Source organism: Barbus barbus, assembly GCF_936440315.1.
Source record: "Barbus barbus genome assembly, chromosome: 2".
NCBI classification, from domain to species: Eukaryota; Metazoa; Chordata; class Actinopteri; order Cypriniformes; family Cyprinidae; genus Barbus; species Barbus barbus.
This window is the reverse complement of record NC_136730.1, coordinates 14,731,795-14,758,702: the sequence shown is the minus strand read 5'-3', so window position 1 is coordinate 14,758,702 and position 26,908 is coordinate 14,731,795. Positions and strand designations below refer to the sequence as shown.

At 37.2% G+C, this 26,908-nt stretch overlaps 3 protein-coding genes across 22 annotated transcripts in view; 1 reads left to right on the top strand and 2 right to left on the bottom strand.

The window, feature by feature from the left end:
• The window catches only part of mark2b (MAP/microtubule affinity-regulating kinase 2b), a 47,687-nt gene extending 32,775 nt beyond the window's left edge, over nt 1–14,912 (bottom strand). For 16 of the 17 annotated variants that reach the window (XM_079373640.1, XM_079373651.1, XM_079373655.1 and 13 more), the window contains exons 1-2: nt 13,877–14,851; nt 173–343 (exon numbers count right to left, since the gene is read on the bottom strand). In XM_079373640.1, the coding sequence (XP_079229766.1) occupies nt 173–343; nt 13,877–13,927 (222 nt within the window). In that variant the 5' untranslated portion in view covers nt 13,928–14,851. Of the gene's footprint in view, nt 1–172; nt 344–13,876 lie in introns of all 17 variants that reach the window. The other variant, XM_079373656.1, reaches the window with a different exon arrangement.
• A 174-nt stretch (nt 14,913–15,086) lies between these two features.
• krcp (kelch repeat-containing protein) lies at nt 15,087–20,324 on the bottom strand. The gene is made up of 13 exons (XM_079434414.1): nt 20,093–20,324; nt 19,626–19,784; nt 19,462–19,534; nt 18,847–18,906; nt 18,497–18,764; nt 18,278–18,409; nt 17,974–18,161; nt 17,569–17,765; nt 17,356–17,447; nt 17,004–17,058; nt 16,709–16,806; nt 16,149–16,243; nt 15,087–16,062 (listed from the first exon to the last, which is right to left on the bottom strand). The coding sequence occupies exons 1-13, from the start codon at nt 20,152–20,154 to the stop codon at nt 15,931–15,933; spliced, it is 1,611 nt and encodes a 536-aa protein (XP_079290540.1). The 5' UTR covers nt 20,155–20,324; the 3' UTR covers nt 15,087–15,930.
• Nucleotides 20,325–21,142: 818 nt separating this feature from the next.
• On the top strand, nt 21,143–25,710 carry adad2 (adenosine deaminase domain containing 2). 4 transcript variants are annotated; one of them, XR_013785033.1, is made up of 9 exons: nt 21,143–21,218; nt 21,630–22,041; nt 22,134–22,262; nt 23,125–23,275; nt 23,490–23,657; nt 23,793–24,007; nt 24,149–24,498; nt 24,799–24,931; nt 25,122–25,634. XR_013785033.1 is itself a non-coding variant. In XM_079432862.1 (9 exons), exons 2-9 carry the CDS (start codon nt 21,633–21,635, stop codon nt 25,230–25,232), a joined length of 1,551 nt encoding a protein of 516 aa, XP_079288988.1. In that variant the 5' UTR covers nt 21,143–21,218; nt 21,630–21,632; the 3' UTR covers nt 25,233–25,710. The 4 variants fall into 4 exon arrangements, 2 of the variants coding, with proteins under 2 accessions (XP_079288988.1, XP_079288989.1); XM_079432862.1 differs by having other exon boundaries at nt 24,149–24,383; nt 25,122–25,710; XM_079432863.1 differs by having other exon boundaries at nt 21,627–22,041; nt 24,149–24,383; nt 25,122–25,710.
• Nucleotides 25,711–26,908: the final 1,198 nt, after the last annotated feature.

Below are 26,908 nucleotides of genomic sequence, written 5' to 3'. Positions count from 1 at the left end.
TCTCAAACGGTCAAAAACAATGCAATAACTGTACTATATGATGAAAGTAGTAATTTCGGAGTGAAAATTGTTTCAATGTACAGCAAAGTCAATCCCACACCAATTTTTTTTCAGTGTCGTGAGGACTCACTAGATCCACTAAAAGAGGTAAATACACAGGAGATCTAGTTACCTCTTTAGAAGTGAGGACATGTCGGGCCAGTTTAACCTTGGCAAAGTTGCCTTTGCCGATGGTCTTCAGCAGTCTGTAATTTCCTATGTGGGGGTATTCATCCACCGTCGGCGCCACATTCCGACTACGTGACACACTGGAACGCCCTCCTCCTTTGGCATCAGAGTGGGTCTGATAGAGATGGGATATAGGGATCAGAAAAATGTTTCAGATGGTCACACTTGGATGACACTCAAATTCAACTACATTCTCCCCTCTCTCGCTTTCACACACACTCACACATGCAGATAGATGTATCAGACTGATTCACAAGAGGAAAATATGGCTACAATTCTCACAGCCGTAGAATATTGCTCTGTCATTTTTTCATGCCAAATACACAGTGATGATTACAACCTCGGACTGAAGTGTCTACCTGATAATTGAGGGGTCAGAACTAGATGAGTGCGTTTGAGTGATATGTGAGGTATGAACAGAACCACACTTGAAAACTTGTATGCATCATATCATTTTTATAATCTAGAGCACAGAAAGTGTAAAATAAGCATTTGAAGCAGCACTTGGTGTGTGTTAAGTACAATCATCTGACAGATTTTGACTGTTGGTAAGAAGACTTTCTGTAGTTACAGGAGATATGGGTACAGGAGAGTTTAGTACTGTACAAAAGTTTGGGTAAGGAAATAATAATCATTTTAATCAGCAGAGACATAAGTAAAGATTTATGATGCTGCAAAAGATTTCAATTTCAAATAAATGCTGTTATTTTGAACTTTCTATTCATCAAAGAATTCTGTAAAAAATGGTTTCCACTAAAATATAAAGCAGCACAACTGATTCTGATTTTCACAATCGATAACAGTAAGAAATGCTGTGCTTGAGCACCAAATCAGCATATTAGAACGACTTCTGAAGGTTCATGTGACAATGAAGACTTTAGTAATCAATGGCTGCTGAAAATGCTTTGCCATCATGAGAATAAATCACATTTTAATATATTACAATTAAATTGTAAAATATTTGTATTATTATTTTGATCAAATAAACGCAGCCATGGAGAACATAAGCGAGATTAAAGAACATAAAAAAAAAATGTAAAAAAATAAAATGGTAATGTAGTTGCTGCATTTGCTGGTTAGCTTGCAAATGAACAGGAATAAGGTTCAGAGAAACACATACGCATTCAAAGTCAGGATCTGAAGATATGCATATTATGTAATGCATCACATGCACCATGTTAATTTATGACTTCCTTCAGCACTGGTGAACACTCTCAATGTCCTTTTATTCTCTGCCCCAGCACTAAACTTACAGACAGTTTCTTTTTTGAATCATTACTACTATTGATCATTTTTTAAGCATTAGAAAATGATGGGCAGAAGACTTAAGCCAGACTTGAACTTGCATTGCCTAAGCAGCCCAATTCAAAAGATGTGTGCAACCAGACTTCTCCATAGAAGAAGAAAAGTCAAACAGGTTTGGAATGACATGACAGTGAGTAAATGATGACAGAACTTATATATTTTTTATATTCAATAATGATTTTCAAGGGAACAAAATAATGGGACAAGAAAAATTAAGAGGCATCACCACAGCAATCATAAAGGATTCTAGTGAATGAAAAATCATATTCTCACGAGAGTCCCTTAACTCCACCAAATCTTTTCAACTCTCCCATCCAAATCAAGATTAAATCCCAATTTCCCACGTTACCCCATAACAATGGAGAAACATACAGATCAGACCAGATCTGATTAGATTGGATTAGATTACAGTGGATTAGATTAAATCAAACAGGTCCATCTGCTAAACCTGCAAACACACATATGCTATGTGGTCCTCTACGATTTCCCGCTTTCATTCCGTCATAACATAAGCGTGTTAACCTTTACACAAGTAGCATCTGCACCACACAGCATTTACCATTTTAATATCTAACTTTACAGAAGTTTCTCAATTTTGTACTCAAGCTAAAGCAAAGCTCATTAAAGAGAAAGTTCAATCATCAAGAGAGACCCAGTCAACTCCATGAGCCCTGTGGTGATGTGTTTGTGTGTGTGTGTGCGCGTGCAAACCACAGTTCACATATCCGGGCGCTGTAGTTCATGACAGCTCCGTCTTCAAAGACCAACCGATCAAAGTTCAAAGCCATAAATGTAATGCTTGACGTCAGTCCACTAAATGGTGCACACTCAGTGGTATGAATTTAAATGAAGATGCTCTTTATTTCTTTACCCGTTTCACATGATGCCAATTTTGAAAGAGGGGCAGCTCACGAGAAAGGCATGAGAAAAGCTGGCTGAAACAATACAGTAAACCCACACTGTCTGTCTGAATGTGTGTGTTTATAGGTAAACTGAGCCAAGAGCAGTTGCAAAGGTCAGGGCATGGAAAGCTGGAGATTGACAGTGTGCTGACAGGAACAGAGGGGCAAGGACTTAAGGTATTAGAGGGCATGTGTGCAGGTATGGCTGGGCATTCAGATTTTAGACCTTGGTGTAGCTTGTGTGTATGCACAGTCATGAGAGTGCTGATACATAAAGCATAACTGATATCAATACATCACTCATAAACAGCAATGAAACACTCTGCTACAATGTCACAATGCACTTTTATGATGGCACTCCCCTTTTTGGCTAATCTTTCTTCCTTATCAAGCAGAACTTCACATGAGATCTGCCCCAACACACATGCAAACATACTGAAAAACAAGAGTATAAGGAAGTATTATTTTACAAATTAAAGCAGCAGTGAAAAGAAATAGTTAAATCTATTTAAATACAAATCATTTTTAATTAGCATTTACATGTTCTATGAATTGTTTGGGCTTTTAGCTTAGCAACATAATATCATCAATCTCTACTGGAGTCAAATGTAATTGTTAGTCAAGTCTTTTGTGAGTGTCACATGAGCAACTTGTGTTGCATGCATGAGTGCCCAATAATTGAGTTGCTGGACTGGACATATAGCGTTTCAAATCAGTCACTTCCAGGTTCCATTTCAGTTAAAACGATTCCTTAAAGGGACAGTCCACTCAAAATGTCAAATTCTGTCATCATTTACTCATCAGTACAAACCTTTATGACTTTATTTTTTTCTGTGGAACACCAAAGAAGTTATTTACAAAAATGCTTCAGTGATTTTGGCCATACAATGGCAGTCAGTGGAGTTTTGCCCTCTACAGAACAAACTCAGTCACACAGGTTTACATGAGGGTGAGTAAATAATGACAGAATTCTCATTTTTGAGTGAACTATCCATTTATTCTTTTATCCACGAAATTCCTGTCACTCAAACTCTTAATGAAAACGAACAACTTTTTGTCGCTTTAAAATCAGTCAAAATCAACCATCTCTTTCGAAAGTAACTGCTTACGTAGACAGCAGACAGCCCACGAGGATTTAAAACAGAACCAGAGAGTCTCAAAAGGGCTCATTTTTGTATCTAGAACTTTATCCTTTGGCATCTACCTTACTATTAAAGAATCATCTAGGATGAAGGTCAGTCTGGGTTAAATAAAATTCCCTTTTTTTGCTCTTTTTCTGGGTCTTTCCCTCGCTCCATATCATCATCTATCTCTCCTTGTAATTACACCCTCAACAGACAGCAGTGAGGATAGGATAATGTTCTCCCTGACAACATGATGTCTGTGCCGGAATCTTTTTTAGGTTTACTGGGAGTCCTGCTCACTTCAGCATTGAACCTGAGAGCCCGAGTTTAGCTGGCACTGGTTCAGCTCAGTAGTAAGCTGATCAGACCCAAAAGCTGCTCTAAGTGCTTCAGATAGCTACACGGCACAAAATTCTGTGACCAGACCTGATGTTTATTGATCTGGTTATGACTTTCATCACTGACCTTTCAAACTTTTCTGAACAGTCTCTTTAAAAGAAAGATGGAGGAGTGAACCAGAGGCTCCAGGAACCCTTTAAACATAAATGCTGTAGTAGCTGTAAAGCATGCTCTCTTGTTCGGTTTCAAAACACACATGCACTTGCACGCAATCCAGCATGTCTTTAAAGAAGCAGTCAGTAGCTGGGTCGTGATTGCAGCGTTGCCATGGAGATCTGTTGTTCGTCCTCATGCCTATCTTTTCTTTACCTTTCTAAAGGACAGCTCCCTTTCCTCCCTTTCTTGTATCTGTCTCTTTCCATTTCCCCCTTCTTACTTTTCTTCATCTTCTCTTTCTCGCTTTCTGTGGCAAAAAGGAAATTGGGCGTAATATTCCAAGTACAGAGAGTGAAGCCCATTTCTGCCTAGAAAAAGAGAAACTCTTTTTCAACACACACAGATGCGGTCATACACGCCCAGAAAGCAGCAGTCACGATGAAGAACTATAAATACTTCACCACCTACACATACACCATCTCTCTCTTCACACACACACATACCAGTGTTTTCTACAAAATTCTGGTTTTGTGAACCTCACTCCCATAATTGGTTTTAAATGCATCTAAACAAACCCATACTATTTTTGGTCGTTTTGTTCATTAAAATGCTAGTTATTAAAACAAAAGTCTTTTTGAATGTCTAAATTTAACTATTTGTTATAGTATAAACATTCAGACAAGTAACAAATCAAACTGAGCAACTATTCTGACTGATTCAGTGATTCACTCTATGGATCCAAACAGTTAAATTCACAATGAAAAAAAGTCGCGACAAATCTTTTTTTTTTTTTCTGTATTCTGAGTGTAACTGATAATCGAAAATAAAATATGGGCAGGCACTTATATGTTGGTTGTTGATTGGACTTTGGGCCGATTTACTCTTGGTCTCTTCATGTGTTTTCTTTCATTAGATAGCTATCAGAATATGAAAAGGTAGACGAGGTGTAAATGCCCTCTGAAATGCATTTGAGACTGCAATCCGATCGCATAAACCACTTCAAGCGGTGGTTTGAGATGCATTCCAGATGCAACTGGATAAGTGTAATATATGGACTACCAGGGATAAGCATCTCTCTTTAGCAAGCATGCACAAATTGATGCAAATGAAACTCACCATTCAGCATCGCATCTTCACATGTCCAACAGCCATCTTCATTAAAAGTGCCGAAGGCTAAATTCTTTCACTAATGCTGATGACGCCCTCTCATTGTTGCGGTCTTTGATCTTGAGATCAACTGACGATAAATAAAAACACAGTGCATATCCGTTGCTGTCTGTGATGTGATATCCAATGAATCTGCATGTAGTGTGGGAATTGAAGATCGGAATTATGATCGTTTTTTGGAGACACAGTTATGTGGCCAAGTGTAAATGGAACAAATCGAATTGCCATCTAATTTGAAAAAACACACAAGGTGATAAAAGTAAATGGGCCTTTTGAAATGTGGGCATTGCAATAAAAAAAAAAAAAGTGTGCTTACAGTCTATTGTGAGGAGACAGGGTTCAAGTAGACTAAATGATTGGGGAAGTCTGCCATTAAAATATTTTAACATTAGAAGGTCAAGCTAAATCTTAAAAATGAAACAAAAGATGCACAGTGAATTTTCATTTCTTGCCAACTTTAACTTGTGATTTAATAAATGAACCGATTCATAAGAGTTATTCATATGTGAATCATGCTACACTAGTCATGCTGTTTGTTTGGTTATGCTTGCAGAAGGCAACAATTATGTAATATAAAACTGCTTTGACCTGTTTTTCAGCAAGAAGAAAGGAAAGGAAACAAAGGAAGGAAACAAAGGATTGGTGGAAGGAAAAAGGAAATGAAGGAACCAAAGAATGACTTATTAGTAAATAGGAAGGAAAAAAGTTGGATGAACAGAAAGATGGATGGAAAGACAGATGCAGAAATGTTTCATTAACATCACCATGTTCGGGTGTTTCTCACATCAAACGAGTCAGATACAAACATACAAAGGAAGAGAAGCACAGATGAACTGACGGATGGATGAATGGCAGACAGGGCCTGCAGGTAATGCATGAAGCTGTAAATCCCACACTGCCTCTATTTAAAACTAGAGTCTGGAGGCAGCCAAGAGCACAAACAGAGAGCAGATGGAGTGTCTCTCTCACTCTCCCTCTTCTTCATCACACCTCTCCCCTCGCTTCTCCAGCTCGTCCTATGTCAGGAAACTGTCAACAGTGAATAAATAATCCTGATATTAATACGCTCTCCCTCAATGAGCAACAATTCCTCTGGGATGTAAAGCTCCACAGGGTGGCTGGCTCTTTCCGGTGCACTGCAGGGTGTGGTTTACGCCCTTCTGCCCACATGGAGTGTAGATACCAAACAAATACACCTCTAGTGACCGTTTACCTGAGATGAGCTTTAAAAACACACAGAGAAAGAATGAGAGGGAAATGAAAGGAAGGAAAGGAATATTATTTAAGAAGAATACACAAATAATTGTGATATTCAAAATCTGTAAACTTATTAATTAAAAAGAAAAAAATGCAGATCAAGAACCGTTTTAGAATGGGACTGATTATAAGACCGGATAGTGAGGTGCCTTAAACATTCAACATCATAAAGGTATAAAACAGTCACGCATGAATTCACCATACGAAACGAAAGCACTAATAAAGCAGACTAAAAAAAGGTGCTGAGGTCCAAAAAAAAAAATGTGTTCACAAAAACAGGCACTGAATGTGTTTTCTCTCACACACACTCCTACATGACGTCAAGCGCCTGAAATCAGAGAGGAGGCCTCGGCACTCCCTTCAGTCAACTTCACACCCAGTGCAACTGGAAAGGCCTGTTTACACACACAGAGGCACACACACAGCGTTTTAGACTCTGGACTTGATCTTAACACGGTGACTCCATGCTCACCGTCATAAAAAATGCAAATCCGTGTGTAAATGTGAGCCCTGTTCGAGCTGCTGAAGGTCAGGGAGCTAAACAAGGTTTATAGTCCGCTGTGTTCACAGTCTCATATTAAGCTCAATCTTCAGCCGCCCGACCTCATGTTCCAACCCCAACCAACAAAATAAGTGCAATTAAAAAGGTTTTACATAAAGTTGGTTTAGTTGAATACAGTATTACAGTATCCTATCCCAATACAAGAACCAGAGGTCAACCTAATGATGCCTACCCCAATGATTAAGGCAGTGGGGAAATGTTTTTTTACAAATAACTTGATAGTTTTGTAACCTTCTATCATTACAGCAATAAAACAAATATTCTACTAAATAACACTACCACATAATGTACAAATGAACTACTACTTTACTAAAACAAACAATGACTAAACACAGGTTGTGGCATTGGGCAGGTATGTTGTTGACGCCCACTTAACTGATTTATTACGCATGCAATTGAATTTACTCACCTGTTGCACACTGATTGCAACCAACAGTTACACTGAAACGACGCTTGCAAAGGAGGCTGTGATTTCAAGTCTTTGGGCACTTTTACATTCAAGCTTTTTGTGACTTGATCATGAGGTTTGAAGATTGGTGTTTAAAGGCAGCTTTGCATAATGTGAATAACAGTATGGTTCACTTTTGCTGAAACAAATCCAGTCAGGAAGTGAATCACTACTGATCATCTATGTTTTATGAGAGTGTGGTATGTTACCCCATTAAAATCAATGTGGGATGTCTGTGCACAAAGTAAGAAATGGAATTTTTATTAGAGATATGGCCAAGGTTTCTTTATAGCAAGCCACTTCGCTCTAGTGATCATTTTATATGTAGGCAATAGGTAAACAAGAATAGCTTCTATACACTTATAAAAGGCTAAAAGCTGTTTGCCAAGATGTTTAAATAACATGTACAATCAGCAAATCTTCCAACAATGGCATCACAAAATCCAGGCTCAGCAAATGAGCATGTGCATTCTACAGTAAACAAACAGTAAATGCCTTTAAGTTAAAAGAGACAGTTACCTTTTTGCTAAAGGCAAAACTTTATTTTCTAAAGTTGCCATATTGTTTTCTCTCATTCATTTTATAACGTAAAGGTCACTAGAACTCCAGATCAATCTCACCAATAATTTGGAAGCAACCCCCAATCATCACTAAAAATAGTTATCTGTCCTTAAGAGCTTTCAAACTTCATTGGTTGGTGAGTGGTAAACTGCAGGTAAGCATTAAAAAAAAGAAAGAATTTTGTGAATTCATCAAATACATAAATGAAAAAACTGCTCAAAAGCTGCTGTACAGTGTTAAATCGATTGACTTCTAGCCCAATTAATTTGCTCATTCCACTATATAAATGAATTACAACCATATTTGAGAAGACACAGTGAGACACTCTAATGTGGTCAGATCGCTGTATTGTGTAAGGCTTCAGGGACTGAATGCGAGCCATTTCCACAGAGCTGATTACATGCTGATGTTCTGTCTAGTAAATTATCAGTGAGCAGTGACAGTGGACGTCATGCCGTCCATCCCTTGAGATTTAACAACACCTAATCCCCTCACAGAGGCTGAGAACATGTGGATGCAGTTCAATATTGACTTAAAATAATGTAGAAACATTTTTATTTCTCGTCTTACAGAATCAACAATTTCAGACTGACGATGAAAAAACACTAAGATGGCACCCATACTTTATAACTTGCTCTTTCACCTGCACTTTCCTATTCTTCTCTATGTCAATACTGGCTTTTGTTTGTGTATATGAAAAGGATAAACCTGAAACCAACTCAAAACAAATGTGGGAAAGGATGTGTTTACAGAAACCACATCTAAAAGATTTCCTTAGGAGATGATCAAGGCAGTGGCCTCGTTACATATTTACTATTTATGATCTTGTAATCTATTCAGAATTGAAACACTGAGAGCTGTGTTCCACTCCAGATGCAACAACAATATAACAGAGCAGATGAAGCGAAAAGATGATGGCATCTTAAAAAACATTTGCATATGGTTTTTAAATCCAGGAATTACCATGATCTGTCGTTTCCGAGCCATCCTTACAGATGATTTGACAATGGACTGTTTATATCGAAGCATCTCAAAAGATTACATACCTGCAATGCTACCTAGTCCATGCAGATCAGTTTTGACGACTGGATAAGATCAGGATTACTACTTTCACATACATACATAAACTGCTGGCATTTAAAAAAAAAAAAAAAAAAAAAGGTTTTTATTCTGGTGAAATTATCTGCCTAGTAGAGCGCGAAGTGCTAATGTAGTAAATCACTGCAGTGGAAAACTGTGAGTCTTTGAGACTGATCAGGGTCAGCGGACACGACAGAGATCTGTGCTACTATGGAGGATGTCCAAACAAAGCACACCAGACTGAACAGCACAGAACGCATTTTGAGGACATTTCTAAACGTCCACAAAAACGACAGCAGTAAGCACAAATAATGACAGTCATTTCAAATCAAAACAGGCAAAAAGATGTTGTTCATTTTGCATTTGAAAAATAAACATTCTGTCATCATTTAGGCTACACTGCATTCCAAACTTTTTGTTCGTACAGTACAAAAGGCTGTGGTTTCCCAACTAACGTTGGACCCAATAGATTTTCACTGTATGAACATTTGAGAGTGAGTAAATAAGGACAGAATTTTCATTTTTGAGTAGACTATCCCCAAAATAGTGACAATATAGGCTATTCATAAAAGCTTACAGTGAATGTTCAGTACACAAAGCTGGTAAACAACAGACAAAAATGACCAAAACCTCTTATCAATCAACATCATTGTTGCAATGTGGTATATTTACAAATGACATAGCAAATTCAAGTTGGTGTTACATATTTGTTGCAATGTAACTTGCAATGTGGGAAACCACTTTTGAGTAGGCTTTTCAGATGGGATGTGGAGAAGGAAGGTCAAGGTCACCCTTGAGAGCATTTTGATGAATCCCAATGGCAATTTCTCGTGGTCAAAAATGTTCACTTAAAGTCTGAACATTTCAGTGGTCGAACAATGCATTGGCTGACATTTGGCATTTTTAAATTATAGGCGTCACTAATAACGTTTTCTGTTTGAACGAATAAGTGCCGGAAATGTCAGACTTTTATTTTGACAGTCCTGAGAACACCAGTGCTTGAGCGCAGCTGCAAAGATGGTAAACAAAGAAAAAATATTTCAATGTTTATTACTATTATAAGTAATAGAAAGACAAACACTAAAATAATTTATCATATACCATCAGCATTTGGCAAATGTGTATTTATAAAATTTGTATATCTAATAAATAAATACTACAAGATCTAAAGTATAAATCTTCAAATTATTTTTTGCCATATGATTCATTTTCAAATTATTTACTTCTAATTTAGTACATATTATGTAAAATAAATCTAAATTTATTACCTTTAAATTAAACATGTGATATACATATACTGTATATCGGCCTTATATAGACCATACGCTTGCTCATATCGGCACTGTCCAATAAAAAAATCCATATAAATCCACTAAAATCTTTATTACATTAGCACTGAATTACTGGATTGCCCAACAAATGCTTAAAACAAATCCTAGACAGCAACTACATTTAGAAAAACATTTTCCTTTTGGAACAACATGCACTAATTAACTGTGGACAGTTTGACCAAAAACATTTATTAAAGCAGCAAATAGAGCCCATTAGGATTTTATATGAACTTTTTTTATATTAGAGTTCCTAAAACCACATAATTTAGCTAAAACATCAGAGTGCAGAGGTCAGAGGATGAGAAACAGGTGAAGGCCCTTTCTCTCTCTCTCTAAATCTGTGTTAGTGGGGTCTGGGATTTCAGGGATCTGTAACACAAGCCTGCAGTGTCAGGTCACAGTATCAGCAAGGTGACACACTGAGTTACTGAGGACAAGGAAACCCTGTGTTAACACTTATTGAGGTGATGTGCTTTTCAGACATGGATGCCGTAAGGCTGGAGAACAGTGTCACAGGCCAAATAGGCCTCAATTCAGGCTGAACATCATGAAGAAATAAAATCATGTTTGTGTGATCCATGTATATTAAAATGATGAAACAACAGAGTGAGTGACAGATAAAACTCCCAAAGATGCAAAACATGGTCCAAGTCATAAACATAAACACACTGTACTGAGTCCGATCTTTTTTTATGCAAAGCATCCTTCCCTGTGCCTGATCCACCCCAATGGAGGATAATGCAAAATAACAACACATTTTCATACCTCTCCTCCTACACAGCAGGCTGAAACTCACCCACAACCTCACTAGTATGATAAACACCAATGATTCACTCCTCACACTCTTCCTCTGCTAAAACAGACACGCTCTGAACAAGAGGTTAGAGATCTCGGAGAGGGCATCCGGAGATCTGGACAAGGATATAGAGTCCTTCACTTTTCATTAAGCCACTTAACGGAAAACACACACGTTACCACAATCTGTGCCTTATCACATTGAGAGGGGCAAGGCTGGCTATTCTCACTGCCTGTGGTCTTCATGGCTCCCAAATCAAACGCACTACCTGTTGACTGATTTCCTCTATAGACTAGCGGTTCTCAACCTGTTGGAACATTTGAATTCCTGTCCTTCTTTTTTTAAATTACAGAAATTAAGAGTGCCCATAGATTACAATAAGTAACTAAAATAACTATAATTTTAAAATAATTCAACTTAATCCTGAATTTGAATTGTTTTAGATTATTTTAAAGATAGTTTTGTTTTATTTTAAATCAAATCATCTCGAGGCCTCCTTTGAAGTCTGCTTTTTTTTATTTAAAGGTGCCATAGAATGCATTGATACAGTATTTTAAATTGTTCTCTGATATCTACACAGAAGGTATGTGGCTTAGGTAAGGGCAAAAAATCTCCAGAAACGATTTTACATGTCCATTTACAACCCTAGGATTTCTGCCTAGAATGAAACGGTTTGTTATTGGCTTATTTGGCAGGGTCATGAATAATAATGAGCTCTGCTCTGATTGGCTGTTTCACAGTACGGCTCATCAGCAAGAAGGAAGCACAGGGAGGAAAATATAGATTTAAATACTTTCTCTCGCAGTTATATCGTCGGGTAATTATACTGTATATAAAACGCGGGCATCAGGGAGCCGTTATTAATATGCGAGGCATTGAAACTGCTTTTGAACGATCCATCGATCGCGTTATAGTTTCACTTTCAAGAGACGCGATCACACAAACTATGTTTACATTATGGAGCAACAGTACTTACCACACATTTCACAAGATCAGATGCTTGTCAGTGGTGCTCAGGATCTGTAAGTCATTCGCCATCATCCTCATCTCTCCTTACTGAGAGTGAAATCTTATGTACTGTAACAGGCTACCGCTAGCAAGGAGCTAACCATGTCCCTTTAGTGGCTCGCGTTATTTGCTTTCTGTGCCTTTCTGAATACAGACACCAACCCATCCCTGCACTTCACACCCCCTGCACGGCCTGGAACATAACATTTATTGTGTTATTTTCGCTGTTGTCCGCGCTTGTTTATTTACAATACCTGCAGAGCTTCTGATGGTTCGGCCGGCTTGGAACAAGGGCGGGTTTATGCAAATGTTGGGGGCGTAGTGATCCCGACTGTTGCGTCACAGTCGGTGTTATGTTCTGATTAGCCTGTTTTTCAGTGCTCTTTTTTAATCACGAGATTTACATATGAAGGAGAAAACTATGGTGTTTGAGGCTCATTGTATGTCATTTCCATGTACAGAACTGTTATTATTTAAATATGCCAGGGTAAAGACAGTTTTTCATTCTATGGCACCTTTAAAGGAACTATCAGTGTCCACATATTAAACAAGCAACAAATAATTATAATTAATTTATATTATATATATATATATATATATATAATTAGAATATATATTATAGTTAAAAATAATTAAATTGTTAAATCCAGAAGTTTAGGGGTAATTTAAAAAATTTTAAATTAATTTTTAGTTTAGATTTTTGTTTTATTTTAAAACATTTTAAATAATCTTGGCAGTTTGCTTTATTCATTTACAGAAATTAGAAGTGTGCACAGATTAAAATAAGAAAAACTATCATTGAAATAAAAAATAAAAAAACTGGTGAATTGCAGAAGTTAAGAGATGAATTAATATAAAAAATAACAAATTTTTTTTTTTAAATGGACTTATCTTATTATAAAGCTTATGTTTTATTTTAATTCCTTTTAAGTCATATTGAGGCCTTCTTTGAAAGTCTGCTTTTTAATGTATAAATATTGGCAGTGTCCACATATTAAAATAAATAGATAAAAAAATCTAAATAATTAAATAGTTGAATTTCAGAAGTTTAGGGGTGAATTACAATAAGAAATGTCTCTATATTCTGGAGCTTATTTTGCCAAATTTTAAAACATTTAAGCCATTTTGAGGCCCCCTTGGATGTTTGCTGAGGCTCCCCAGGGGGCCCGGGCCCCTTGGTTGAGAACTACAGCTGTAGATGGGTCTAAACTCCTTGTTAACTTCATCAGCATTGGCTTGACTCATTTGTTATATCAGATGACATTGATTATTAGTATGAGGAATAGATAGGATTTTCAGTTTTTCCACTGAAGAAACTGACTTACAGTAAAGACATGATTAAATAAGACATAAAAGACACCAGATTTACATAATCTACAGTGAGGAACATAAACCTTGCCAAGCCTATCAATGAATAGTTATGGAAAATCATGTTGAGTCAGGAAAACTCTTCCTGAACTAACTTGTTTTCTTTCAGTCACCTGTCTTTTAACCAAACAAGCTTGTGGGAAATACAGATCAATAGAAAAGCAAGCATGACTTCATTCCCAACAACGAAATACACATTCATACATATTAATTTCTGTGTGGTCAGTCAGAAGATATGTCTCACCTGGCTGGATGAAGTCTCTATAACACCTACTCCTTGAGGCCGGGTTGACATTTTCGCCCAGGGATTCTCAAAAACAGGGCCAAAGGGAGAAATATAAATGCAAAACCGTTTTCAGTGGTTGACAAGCATTTATAAGCTTGTCGTTTGAGGCTATTAGTCTGTTCTGACAGAAGTAATCAGTGTTGCTAGCTAGCGAGGCAGACAGAGATCAACAAGTTGAAGCCCAACATCAGTCCATATGTGGAGAGGAAAAAAAAAACTTGTTTTGAAGTCTCCAGTTGAAAATAAACAGCAGGTCCTTGAGGAGGACTTATGGAGGATTTGACTAACATGGAGCTCACTTACATTTTTATTTGCTTCCCAACCGAATAAGCGAGAGTTTAAAAACAATTCATATCCTCCCAGGTCTTAAAAATGACAGTTTTAGAGAATGAGCTAAGGAAAGGGAAAACGGTCTCTCTTCGAGCGATATTAAGAGTTAGACCAGCCAAAAATCACAATTTTACCGACCTTCAAAAACAAGTGTCAACAAAAGGTGAAAATACCTCAACCGTCAGTTTGAGATCAACGAAACAAGCGTCGCTTGACTGAACACGGTTGTGAAGAAAAAAAACCGTCAGTGCTAATAACGAAGGATGAGCAAACGTAAAACGGGTTAAAAAAACATTAAAAAAAAAATATATCAATCCCGAAAAACCCTCATCATCCACGAAACCGTCTTCCGCCACTCACTGGATCCCGGTGACAAACGGTTCTCGAATGAAAGGAAACGTATGAAGGCTCGCGTTCAAAGACAAACATCCACAGTCAGGTAGTAAAATCCATGATAGGCTTCGGGGCTGTGGTGAAACGGGTTTCAGTGGAGGCGGATCGGTGTCGTACTGCGGCCGAGCTGCTCAAACGCTCGTGCCTGATACCGGAACAACCGCGAGAGGCAACATGGCCGATCTCCGGAGCGAGCGGAGGGGGCTGAGCGGGGAGGGGCGGCGGATCCGTGCTCAGATCCTCTAGGCGTCAGTCAGTGCTCGCATACTGCGGTATTCGCGGCCGTAACGGCGACTGTAGACATAGGGTGACATCATGCGGTAACATTGTTACCGTGGAGATTTTGAAATCGAGCAGATGCCTGCACACAGGAAACCGCATCTGTGTGCCTGACCTGCTGTGCGACTGTGTGAGAAGTGTGCAAATAACTAAAGCAGAGGCATTTGAATTTTCCAAGAAAGTTGAATTTTGAACAGGCCTGCTGCGACAGTACTTACAGCAAGAATTATACATTTACAGCCATTTAAAAAGAACAAGCAAAAAATCTTAGTCTAAAACTAGGCATGTATATACAAAACAGACAAAGCTGTCACAGATCAAATCTGAGGGTGTGAATCACACAATGACTCTCCATCTTGATAAAGGAATCGTTCAACCAAAAATTAAAAACCTGTCATTGTTTACTCACCCTCATGTAAATCCATAAACAAATGCTGAAGATTTTCTGACAAATCTTTACACTACACAAGAGTACTTTCTGTGAGAAACAAAATTAGAGAAAAAAAACAATCATCATAGCTCTTAAATCAGAATTGATGTCATGATGTTAAAAAAAAAACAACAACTGATAAACTAACAGCTATAATGGAGATTTTTTTAGGTCTGTTTGTCAACAGCTACTTTAGAAGACATGCAATATAACACCGCACATATGGACCTGGCATATTGGATTTTTTTTGGATACAAATTCAAAACCACTCAAGGGCGAGTAAATAGTTCGATGAACTAGTTTTCTTTAAGAAACAGTGCACTCTTAATGATTTATAATATTGCGCTTGTATCACAAATGCTTAGCACATTCTCAACAGCATCATGAAGAGAGACTTCGTAAGATCTATGCATAAATGAGGACAGAACGCAAATATCTGAGTGAAAGTGTAATATACCTCTTTAAATAAACAAACATAAATTCACACACAAACCAAAAAAAATAAAAAATAACTGAAACACCATGACATAAAACAAATAATAAAAAAAATTGCATGTAAAACCAAATCCTGATAAAATGTTTAGTCTCTTAACTCCTCTACTGGCACAGTGAAAAGATCAGAGAAGAAGCTTCCTTCGTTGTCACCACCACCAAAAACCAGAAGTATTTGTGGAGCTGACTCTGGAAGTTCCTCTTGTTCATCTCTACATCCCTGTAAAACAAAGACAATTATTATAAAATCATGAACTGAAGCCACTTGACAAAAGATCTTCATAATTTGAATTTGGATGTTTTTACCTGTTTACATGTTGTGGGCATGGTAATGATGGAATGTCCAGCTCGGGGTACAGAATTGAGCTGGGGAGAAGCCAGAGATGACCAGCAACTAGTGTCTGAAGAGAAAAAGAGAGCGAGAGAAAAAGGGTTGTTTTTATACTCTAGGTTAAATATAATCTTAAAATCTGTCAACAGCATTTATACCATTGTATGAGGTCAGTAAGATATATTTTTTAAAAGAAATTAATTATTATTATAATATAATATAATTATTATTTACAATGTTATAAAAGATGTACATTTTTGAATAAATGCTTTTAACGTTATATTGATAAAAAAAAATGCATCAGTTTCCATAAAATCAGCATGTTACAATGATTTCTGAAGGATACGCAAGACTGGAGTAATGCATGCAAAATATTCAGGAATAAATTTAAAGTTTCAAAACATTAAAACAGAAAAGCTCATTGTAAATTGTAATATTACTTTTACTGTATTTTTGAGCAAATGAATGCAGCTTAGTATATAGTAACAAAGAGAGTTCTGGCTATGGAATTGGGGCATAAAACCTTATTCTTCACCTGTGTTGAAGATTAATGCATCGCTTAGTGCGTTGTTCCCATTGTAGCCCCCATGGATCAGGAAGCTGCAGTCTGAAACAACCGCACAGCCATGCCAGCTGTGATACAGTAAGGGTCAGAAGTCAAATACTCAATGCATCTAGGCTGATCAAGATATGCCCGATCATGTAACCATTATAAGACAATTGATTGAATTTCAATTATATATTTAATTTGCAGTAGAGAGCATGATTTAAAGAACAATCTGTTGTTAATCTTTATGTACTCCAAGAGTAAATTGTCACATTTTAAATACCTTCTGGGAGACGGGGCTGTTCCACTTGTCTTCACAGCAGAAAACTCCATCAAGCCTGAAATAGGTGGTGACAATGTGGTATTTTAAGCTGACTACTCCACTTTTTAAAAGAGCACCTTCAGTAATTAATGTGTGAAAACACTAGGAGTCACACCAGGTATTAAAAATGCAGAAAATCTAGACAGATCAATTGAATTATAACGGTTTCAAACAGAAAAAAAAGAGCATTGAATCTAGTAGACTCAAACAATTGTAGTAAAATGACTTCTATTAGTGGTGAACATTATTGCTTATTTTCCCCAATAAAAATAAAAAAATCTTGAAAAAGAGTAACAATTCTTGCAGTATTTACCAAGGTCTAGCATGAACATGTCATTGAAGCATACAGGGGTGTCCCATCCACCAAACACAAAGATCCTCCCCTGCATCACACATGCTGAGTGCCTGCACAAACAAAAAGAAAATACTCATCTGCCACACATACAGTACAGCTGAAAACATCAGTCATGCAGTTAATGAAATATTACATCATGCAAGTTTGAATAAAAAGGCATGATCTCCCTACCCAGAGCGAGGTGCAGGTTTCTCTCCATTGACAATAGGTTGATACCAGATGGCCATTTCAGGGTTAAAGATGTAGATGGAGTCACTGCAGCCGTCTGGTTCTGGGTGTGGGCGAGGAAACACTCCTCCAAACACGAAGAGCTCTCCTCGGAACATACTGCAGCTGTGGTAGGCCAGAGGAGGCACTTTTCCCTGCGCCTAAAAGGGTAAATGAAATTCAAATCAGCATTTTAGTTTATTCAGCACCCACTGGACAACACAATTAGACTTTGATTTCCTATAGACTACAACCAGATGATATCTATGACACAAAAATAATTTTTTGTGCCTAGACATGCGTCACAGTAATACTGTATATTTCTGTGAATGTTTTTGTTGTTAATCTTAAAATCAAATGCAGGCTAACCTCAACCAAAGTCCAACGCCAGGTTTGTGTGTCTAGGATGTGAACATCATTAAACCATTTCTTATGCTTTGAGCCACCAAACACAAAGATACGTTTAGATTCCGGGTCATAGGTCGCTGTGTGACCAATGCGGACCTCAGGGGTGGGTCCTTCTGCAAGGGTTTCAGCAGGTACCCAAGAAAGATCCTCTGAAAAATATTAAGAGCAGAGCATCTACCAAGTAAAAACATATTTAATAATATTACATTTTATATTACATTTATTCTTATATCTACTGATATAAGACATAATGTGAAATGCTTACCTGTGCACAGTTTCCATATGGGGTCTTTGCAGAACTGCATTCTGGCACCTTGTCCTCCAATCAAAATGGCTGTCTGAGGATCAATGGGACAGAGAGTTTGACCCCAACGGCCTGACGGCTTGTTCAATGGAGCTGAAAAAGACAGTGTTAAACATACAATAACTACCATACCACATTACTCATATGTTCCACATGTACGCAATGAAAATATTCACTCACCAGTCTGTGAGGGGGTTTTGGCCTGCTTGCCTTTAGCTTTGTGGCCCTGAGAACTGGAAGTTGCAGTCTGTTCCTCCTTTTGTGAGAAGAGACGTGTCTGACCTCCATGATGATTGTTCTTGCTCCGTCTTTGAGGTGTCACCTTTTCAGAAGCATTAGGGCAGATGTTCTCCTTGCCTCTACCTTCATTAACTTCCTCCTCCTCCTCTCCCTGAGATCGCTTCCTCTTGCCTGGACACTCTCGTAATGCAGGTACTGCGGGAATGCACTGGAAACAATGAAGTAAGAAGACACTGCAGGAAAGCACTGACAAACACACAGTAAATCTACCTCTGACAGGTTAAACTCACCTCTGGAGTGCATTCCATCTGTGAGAGAATCAGCTCTGGATCCAAAAACTCTGTAGTACCCTTTGGAAAACAGGATCATGGGTCAGTTACTGTATGTATAGATCCAAAGACTTCACACAAAATTCATTACATTTTATTTCGTATATATTATGAATAATTTGCTTTCAGCAAAGACTGCAACATCTTTGACTGGAATTTTTCACAATGGAAGTAGTGACATTTTAAATTTTGTGCCTTACATCCAAGTGAAATGGATGATTGACAAGGACTTGGTTCTATCTATTGAACATTTATTGTCTGATTGGCTATTCTGAATGCTAGCAATGAGGTTGATTGCAAGAAAGGGAAAGGACTTAAGCAGCCTAAATGACTGAAGACGACTGGCATACAGCACCAGAAAGAAATCTATCAGAAAGAAATTGTGTTCACCAGAAGATCAAGTTATGATGAATCATTCACAAATAAATCAACGACATGCTTTATGCTCTTAAAAATTTACGAATTTCTATGTCATGTTGACTTTAAAAATCAGCACAGAAAATAAGAGCTCTCCAGATTTCATTTGGGTCTTTGTTGTGTAACACAAAATGAAACTGAGCTTGAACAGTCTCTCACCCCAATGAGTTTTACAGTTAAGGTTGCTCCACTGGACCAGACACCATCCTCACCAGATTCCCATGACAGACATCTGAGAAGAGGAAAGGTTTATTAAGGGATTAAATGTTACTATTTAATTGTACCTGATTCTGTATCTGATTTAACATATACAGTAAACGTACTTATTGAACGGTGTTAGTTTTCCCATATTAATGGGTATGTTTCTCTCATCAGCCAGTTCCACAGAAACTGAATCTCGCTTTCCCCAGTCTCCTCTGGTGAAGAAAACCATCAGCTGGACACTAGGCTGGATCTCTATTGAGCTCTGCCATCCGTCACGTCTGTCGTGGGAAATAAATGGTGAAGAACACAATCCCCTCATATAAAGAACACAGGTTTAAAATAGTTAGCGAGACAAGTAGCCGCAGTGCGTTACTGTTGATATTGTGCACATCTTTGTAGCTGCGCAAGAACTTTACAAGGCGGGAAATATTAAAAATATTAAAACGTATGAAGCCATCTAAGCATATTTCATGAACAAAACTACTTGAATCACTGTAAGCGTGCACAGCTTAAGTTGCATTAAAGTAACATTAAATAGACAGCCAAACACACCCAATGCATTTCCAGGCATGTTTGTTTATTTTACCTTAAGATCTGCTGTGGTGGTTCATCTACTCCAAATATGGCATAAACACCAAAGTCATCCATTTTAACGCTTTTAACTTGACACTCTCCAAAAGAACAAATGCAAAATAAGTAATTAATTAAACTCTGACAGATAGAGCTCTATTAAACTCTGACAGATAGAGCTCTATCTCCCACCGACCTAAAGCACAATAAATATAAAACTCGCGCCAACGCCACGACGTTTCATTCTCGAAGCGAAATGATTGGACGAGTGGGTGGGAACGCAATGCTATCGACCAATCATATAGAAGAAGCGAACGGTTTTCCTGTTGTTGCAATGTTGATTGACAAGTGAAGTCAGCCAATGGATGAATGACTTCATTACAGCCGGGATGCGCGATGGTCATGGAGGAGGGACATTCTTCTTGATGGTCGTGTTTGGCAATCTATGTAACGTTAAACAAAAGAATTTCACATCATAAATCATAAAGTGAGATCACAAACATGGCAAAATGATACAAGGAGAAAATGCACATATTATATAATTGGATGATATAATTCTAGCAAGCTCTGCAAATCAAAACACTGTCCGCTCGTGACACCTGCTGGTCAAATGCATGTTAATGCATGGAGAGATCCTAACTGTGTTATTATTTGCATATTGCAAAACAGTTTTACATAAATTAACATATTAACTTTCCATATTCAAAACTTTCCCAGGTTCTATATATAAAAAGGCTTTGCTATGGTTATATTTTAATTATTAGCATTAAATACTATTCAGTTATGTTAATATCTCAATTGATCCATTAACTTTTGTGACCAACATTTTTTTTTTTAACGTCATTGATTTCAAATGTTGGGGTTTTATTTTTATTTTATCTTATTATTGTTGTTTAACATATATACATATATATATATATATATATATATATATATATATATATATATATATATATATATGTATATGTATATATATATATATATATATATATATATAAATCATGTATGAAATGTTTTTTTATTCGCCATTATCACCGTCACGTGACTCAGGGAAACCCCGCCCATCATTAGTTCAATTTTCAGCTTCAGCATTACAGGTGAAGAAGGGTTGCTGACCAATTATTCGACGTTTTTCTAATCAGGTAGAGTGAAACACTGTGCAAGCATTGAGATGTCTTACCTTTTTTGACAGTATTTGTCAGTTTAGCAACACGACAAGTAATTTGATTTCAAATGAATGTACGCTTAGCAAGCACTTTTGTAATGGAGTGCAGTTAAAGCTAAAAGAGTGTCAGCTTGTTATTCCAATAACGTTACCTGCACTCTAGCTCATGTTATTTCGTGTGTATTTTTATACAAATGTAAGGAGGGCAAATGTGAACGTTTGTTTTTAGTATTTCGTTATCAGTCACACTGGCAAACTAATATTAGGCCCTATTCTATAACTGAGACACACCTGTGATATTTCAAGATCATATAGTACAGTTGTTTTTAAAGTATGTCATTTTTACCGTATTCTGCAGTATTCTATGTATTTTAAAATCTTTCAGCAGAAAATGGCAAATCATGGAATTAATGTAGAGGGGAAGCGGCTTCCACGAATGGCTGCCACTCTAATGATGCGCTTTACCGCTGAGAGGGAGCCCAACTTTGGCATCCACAGGGCCAGTTTCAGGCCTGTCACCCCTAGCAATGAGTTTGAAGATTCTCCATCTACTGGAGAAGAGAGTCAATCCACCATCCCAGAGTTGCACCGCTTTGTTGATACTGAGGAATCCTCTGCTGTGAAACAACATACCCTAGAAGACCAGTCATTGGAGTCTCCACCCCAAGTGGAGGACCTGGTCTCTGACCCAGAATCACCTTCTGCATGGAGTCTGAGTAGTGTTACAGGAGGTGAAACCACCCTAGAAATACTGGAGGACAATACAGACGGCTCTCTTCGGAGGGACCAGAGAAATGGAGGTTTGACTGGAGTTTCTAGTAAAAAAATTCAATATGTTTGGTTGTAGATGTTTCTTCATTACCAGTGTTGTCTCAAACACTTGCTCTTTCAGTGAAGTTCACAGACTGGCACAAATGTCGTATAACAGCTCTGTGTACTGAGCGTTTTGACAAGCTGCTCAGAGAATGCCCTGAGTACCACAACACTAAGAGCTGCTTCGCTGCTTTTGTACTGGAGAGAGGTAAGTGTGAGAGGTAACATTTCTCATTTTCAATCAGTTTAACTTGATGTACTGGAAACACTGCAATGACACAGTAACTAATAACATAATAATTAACAGACAGTAACTAATAAAAATGACAAACACAAAAATTACTAAATCAGGGAAACTATACTAAAAATGGAAACTGTAAAAATAAGAACTATTTCTAAATAATAATAAAAATAGTATCCCCATTATACTAAATAACATTGGTGTAAGGTACAATGCCAACCAAAGAAAACCACATTCTGTGCATGGTTAAGGATTGAAGCAGGATTTTTCTGTTTTCAGATTTTTCTGTTGGGCCAATAGGTCAGATTTGTACTTGCCCTTTTTATTAATTTATTATTAACATTTCTTATTTGTAAATGTGTTGTTTTTTTGTTTTTATTTTTTATAAATTATATAAAACTATTTTAAGTTACGTTTTCTCTCATATATATATATATATATATATATATATATATATATATATATATATATATCATACGTTTATATTTTTGTCATAAAAATTTACATTTTCTTTACAAAGAATTTACAGTAATAGCTGGATATTATATTATAATAGCTAGATGTTCAGTTTGTAATTTTCGATCCATTCTTACTGATCCTACCAAGACTATCACAATAGTAATATTTTGCTCTATCTTGTTCAATTTTGACATGTTAGCCTGTTGTATTACCCAGCTCATGGACAGAATTCACAACTTAATTTCATAGAAAACCAAATGTTGAAACATTTATTGCATTGTGCATGTATAAAACCATCACGCTTGGTATATGTATGTGTGTGCGAAAAATATCATGAGATAATTTTATATATATTGGATGTGTGTGTCAGAGGTGCTTGACACAGGTGGGCAGCGCTGTGAGGAATATGAAGTGGTAGCTCTGGGATCAGGTCAGAACTGCTGCAGTGGTTGGCTTTCTTACACAGGATGTGTCATCCATGACTGCCACGCCATTGTCATCGCCCGCAGAGCCCTCAAAAGGTGCAAGAAAATTTAATATAGACATTTCTATACTCAAGAGTATAGAGGAAGAAAGACAGAGATTTTATTTTAGTTGCTTTATATGAATGCTGTTTTTAGTGTGTGCCCAATATATATTTAGACATGGTTGGTTTCTGTTTCTTGGCTGTTTGCAAGTTAAACTGCTAATGTAAATGTGAAAAATGTGTGTCTGTTGTCCTGTCTGGTGTCACAGGTACTTGTACAAGCAGCTCCTGCTGTTCTACAGTGCTGATCCAGAGCTGAAGAAGCGCTCCATACTGGAAAATGTTCTATCTGAACGACTGCTTCAGCTCAAGCCACACATTTACCTTCACTTGTACACTAATAAAGCCCCCAAAGGAGCAGCTCAGTGCATAGTTTTGTAAGTTTAACTATATTGTTTGCACTCTGTTGTCTGCTCTCCACTGTATATGTTAGAAAACCCTCTATTGTGTAAATTAAGAGTATTATATTTAGAGCATGGTGAAAAGAGATGTCTGTATTTGTTTTTCCACAGGCAGTCTCAGAGCAGTACTTACTCCACTCTGAAGCTGCAGTGTCATGCTAAAGGCTCTCTCATCGCTGCTGCCTTCCTGCTTCCAAGCGTGTGGGGTGCTCGCATCTGTTGCATGTCCGACAGTGCCAAACTCACCCGTTGGACTGTCACAGGAGTGCAGGGGGCGCTACTGAGTCATTTCATCAACCCAGTCTACATTACCAGCATTGTACTTGGTAAGTCGTTTGCTTTGGTAGGTCACAGAATACTCCCAATGTCCCCAAATATCGTAATTGGATATTGATTGATTAGTCATTTTGAAATCCAAGCAGGCAGAAGAATGATAGTATTTAACATTTTCTATACTTGTTGCCTAGGTGATTCCAAGTACTGCTCAGAGAAAGTGTCTGAAATCATTAACAAGCGTCTGGGCACGGGCTGGAATGATGCACTGCCTCCTCCATTCAAACAAACCACCATCTTCTTCCTGAGTGGAGAGCCCGTGGGCCCTGATGAGAACACAGACCACTGCAAAGACCTCAGCCTCAACTGGTGTTTGGGAGACTCCAGTATTGAGATTCTGGACAGCATCACCGGTTATGCAATCAACAAGTCAGTCATACTAAATAAGTTAATGACAGCCTTCTCTTATGGCCATACAGTTATTTGTGCATCGTATTTGAAGAGCTCATTTGTAACCAAGCCACTTCGAGACCATCTCCTGATGGTAAATCTAGTTTCATATTTTGCAGATATTTATACTTCTAATCGATGCCTTAATCAGTATACAATGATGAGTCAATAGTTTAATAATGTATTTTTGTGTTTTTGTTCAACCACTCATTTTGCTTAGATTCTTATCCATTGTGTAATTTCCTATAGTTTGATATTTAACTCTAAAGTAAAGTATTTGCATAAAACGTCTATCACTATTTAACAGTGTGGTCTTATTCAGGCTTTTCTTTACTCCACTCAAGAAATTTGTTAACTTTAAGTTCCCATTATTTATTTTATATTTTTCTTGTAGTTCTCCATTTGTAAGCGGACCTGGATCATCCAGCAGACTTTGTAAAAGAGCATTGTACTTCTGCTTCAGAAAAGTCTCAGCGCTGGCAGGCCACCATGACTTTTTGTCATTCACTACATACCGCAAAGCTAAAGTATGTACATTATTTTAGTTTGGATAATAATATCCACACACTTCAAAGTTATTTTATCATACATTTTTGGGTTAATATGTTAAAATTGAGGTTGGATAATAAAATGTGCCATATAAATATATAAAATGTGTATATAAATGTATATAAATGTGCCATTTTGTGCTATATATGGTCTGTTGTTGCTGTCTAGATGGCTGCCCAGCTGTATCAGGAGACCAAAACTCAAGTCAATATGCAGTTCTTGGCCAACAATGCTGGACCATGGAACTCTAAACACTTGGTAGATTGCTTCAGTCGTTAAATGACAGGTTGAACAACCCTTGAAATTCACTTTGGTTCCCAGTCATTTCAGGATTTTGATGTTCATTTTTCCTGTCGAATGTTCATTGACATTTGAAGACGTGTTCATATACAAGTTCTTTATCAGATATTAGTTATTCACTTCCACTGAAAAAATTTCTGTTCTCAAAATGAAAGAGCTTTACCAGCTATTTTGACCTGATAGTTAATTAGTGTTTGTGTGGTTATTTTTCTATTGCAGTGTTATTTCGATTCTGAGATTTGATGGTTTGTTTATTTGATAAGAAAGATTGCAATGAAGAGACTTTGTGTTGGCTTGCCATACCTACATATAAATATTAGGGTACTTTTACAAGCCCATTCATAATTCATGATAAAGAATAATAAAACATTGTGAAATTGTAATGCAGTTCATTATTTAAAGGAATTAAATAATTGTTAATTACAATTCAAAACATTAAAAGTACGGTTATCATCCTATGTTATGCTATTGGTTGCAGGTTGTTATTGGGTTTATATATACACACACACAAATATATATATTGTAGTATTTTTATTCTGGTATGGGGGATTAAAACCTACTATTCACATCCATATTTCTCAAAGCAAGTCCATAACAGACAATACTATAATTACCTTTCTGTTGAGTGGATGTTAAAGTGGAAGGGTTGACATTTCAGATCTCTCCTCTGTGCTAGTTCAGCCAAGTTCAGACCACTTCAAGCTCAAAATAAGGATTATTCAGGTTCTGTAACTAGTTATTTAATAATTAATTACTCAGAGACTGGATTTAAAAGTTTAACGAATCACCAATACAATGGTTTCGTTTTATTTAAAAACAATAACTCATAAGCAAATAAGTCTTCACGGAAATGTAGGCCCCCGTCCATCTCTTCTTCCAGCCTTTTATAGTCTTGCATGTCATCTGTGTCATTCTCACACACAACTTCTTTCCCCTCCCCCTGTCTGTGTCTGCTCCAGCCTCTCGTGTAGACCGGATGCAACCTATACCATAGATGCTTCTCAAGGCAAGTTCAGCATCTCTAGACAGCAAGCATTCCTATTGCTATTTTAAACTATAGGAAAATTTAAACACGTTACATATCGCACATGCATTCGTGGATGTATGTGTCTAAACCACACACCTCATACGCCTAGCAGGTGTGAACACCTTAAGCTTTGGTTTTTAACTAGAAGTTCCATTATGCATCTACAATGTAAAATGCATCCTCTGGTCAATAACTGTGCTTTTACAAAGCAAGCAAATTTTTTTTTGTTTGTTTTTTTTACAAAATAAAGACAGCAATAATAACTTCAAAGCAATTCATATCTGTGCTCTCTAAATACAGCACATACTTATAACATTTCGACACTTACACTTCTGTGATAAAAGTTTGGAGTTCCATTGTTTCTAAATCATTTGTTAACATTTGTAACTGAGCTGAAAAACCATACAAATTAATCATCTCTCTCATCAATTTCATTATGCTTTTGTTCATCGACTCTTGCTTTCTCATTAACTTCAGAATCTCTTCTGGATTCATTTGCACTTGCCCTTATCGGGAAAAAAGGTTAAGTCAACCCTTTACCCGAAAGTATTGTGGTTTGACGCCGTACTCCGGATGTGTGACGTGAATCTATATGCTAATGACCAGCTAAAAGGCGGAAGCCCGGTTC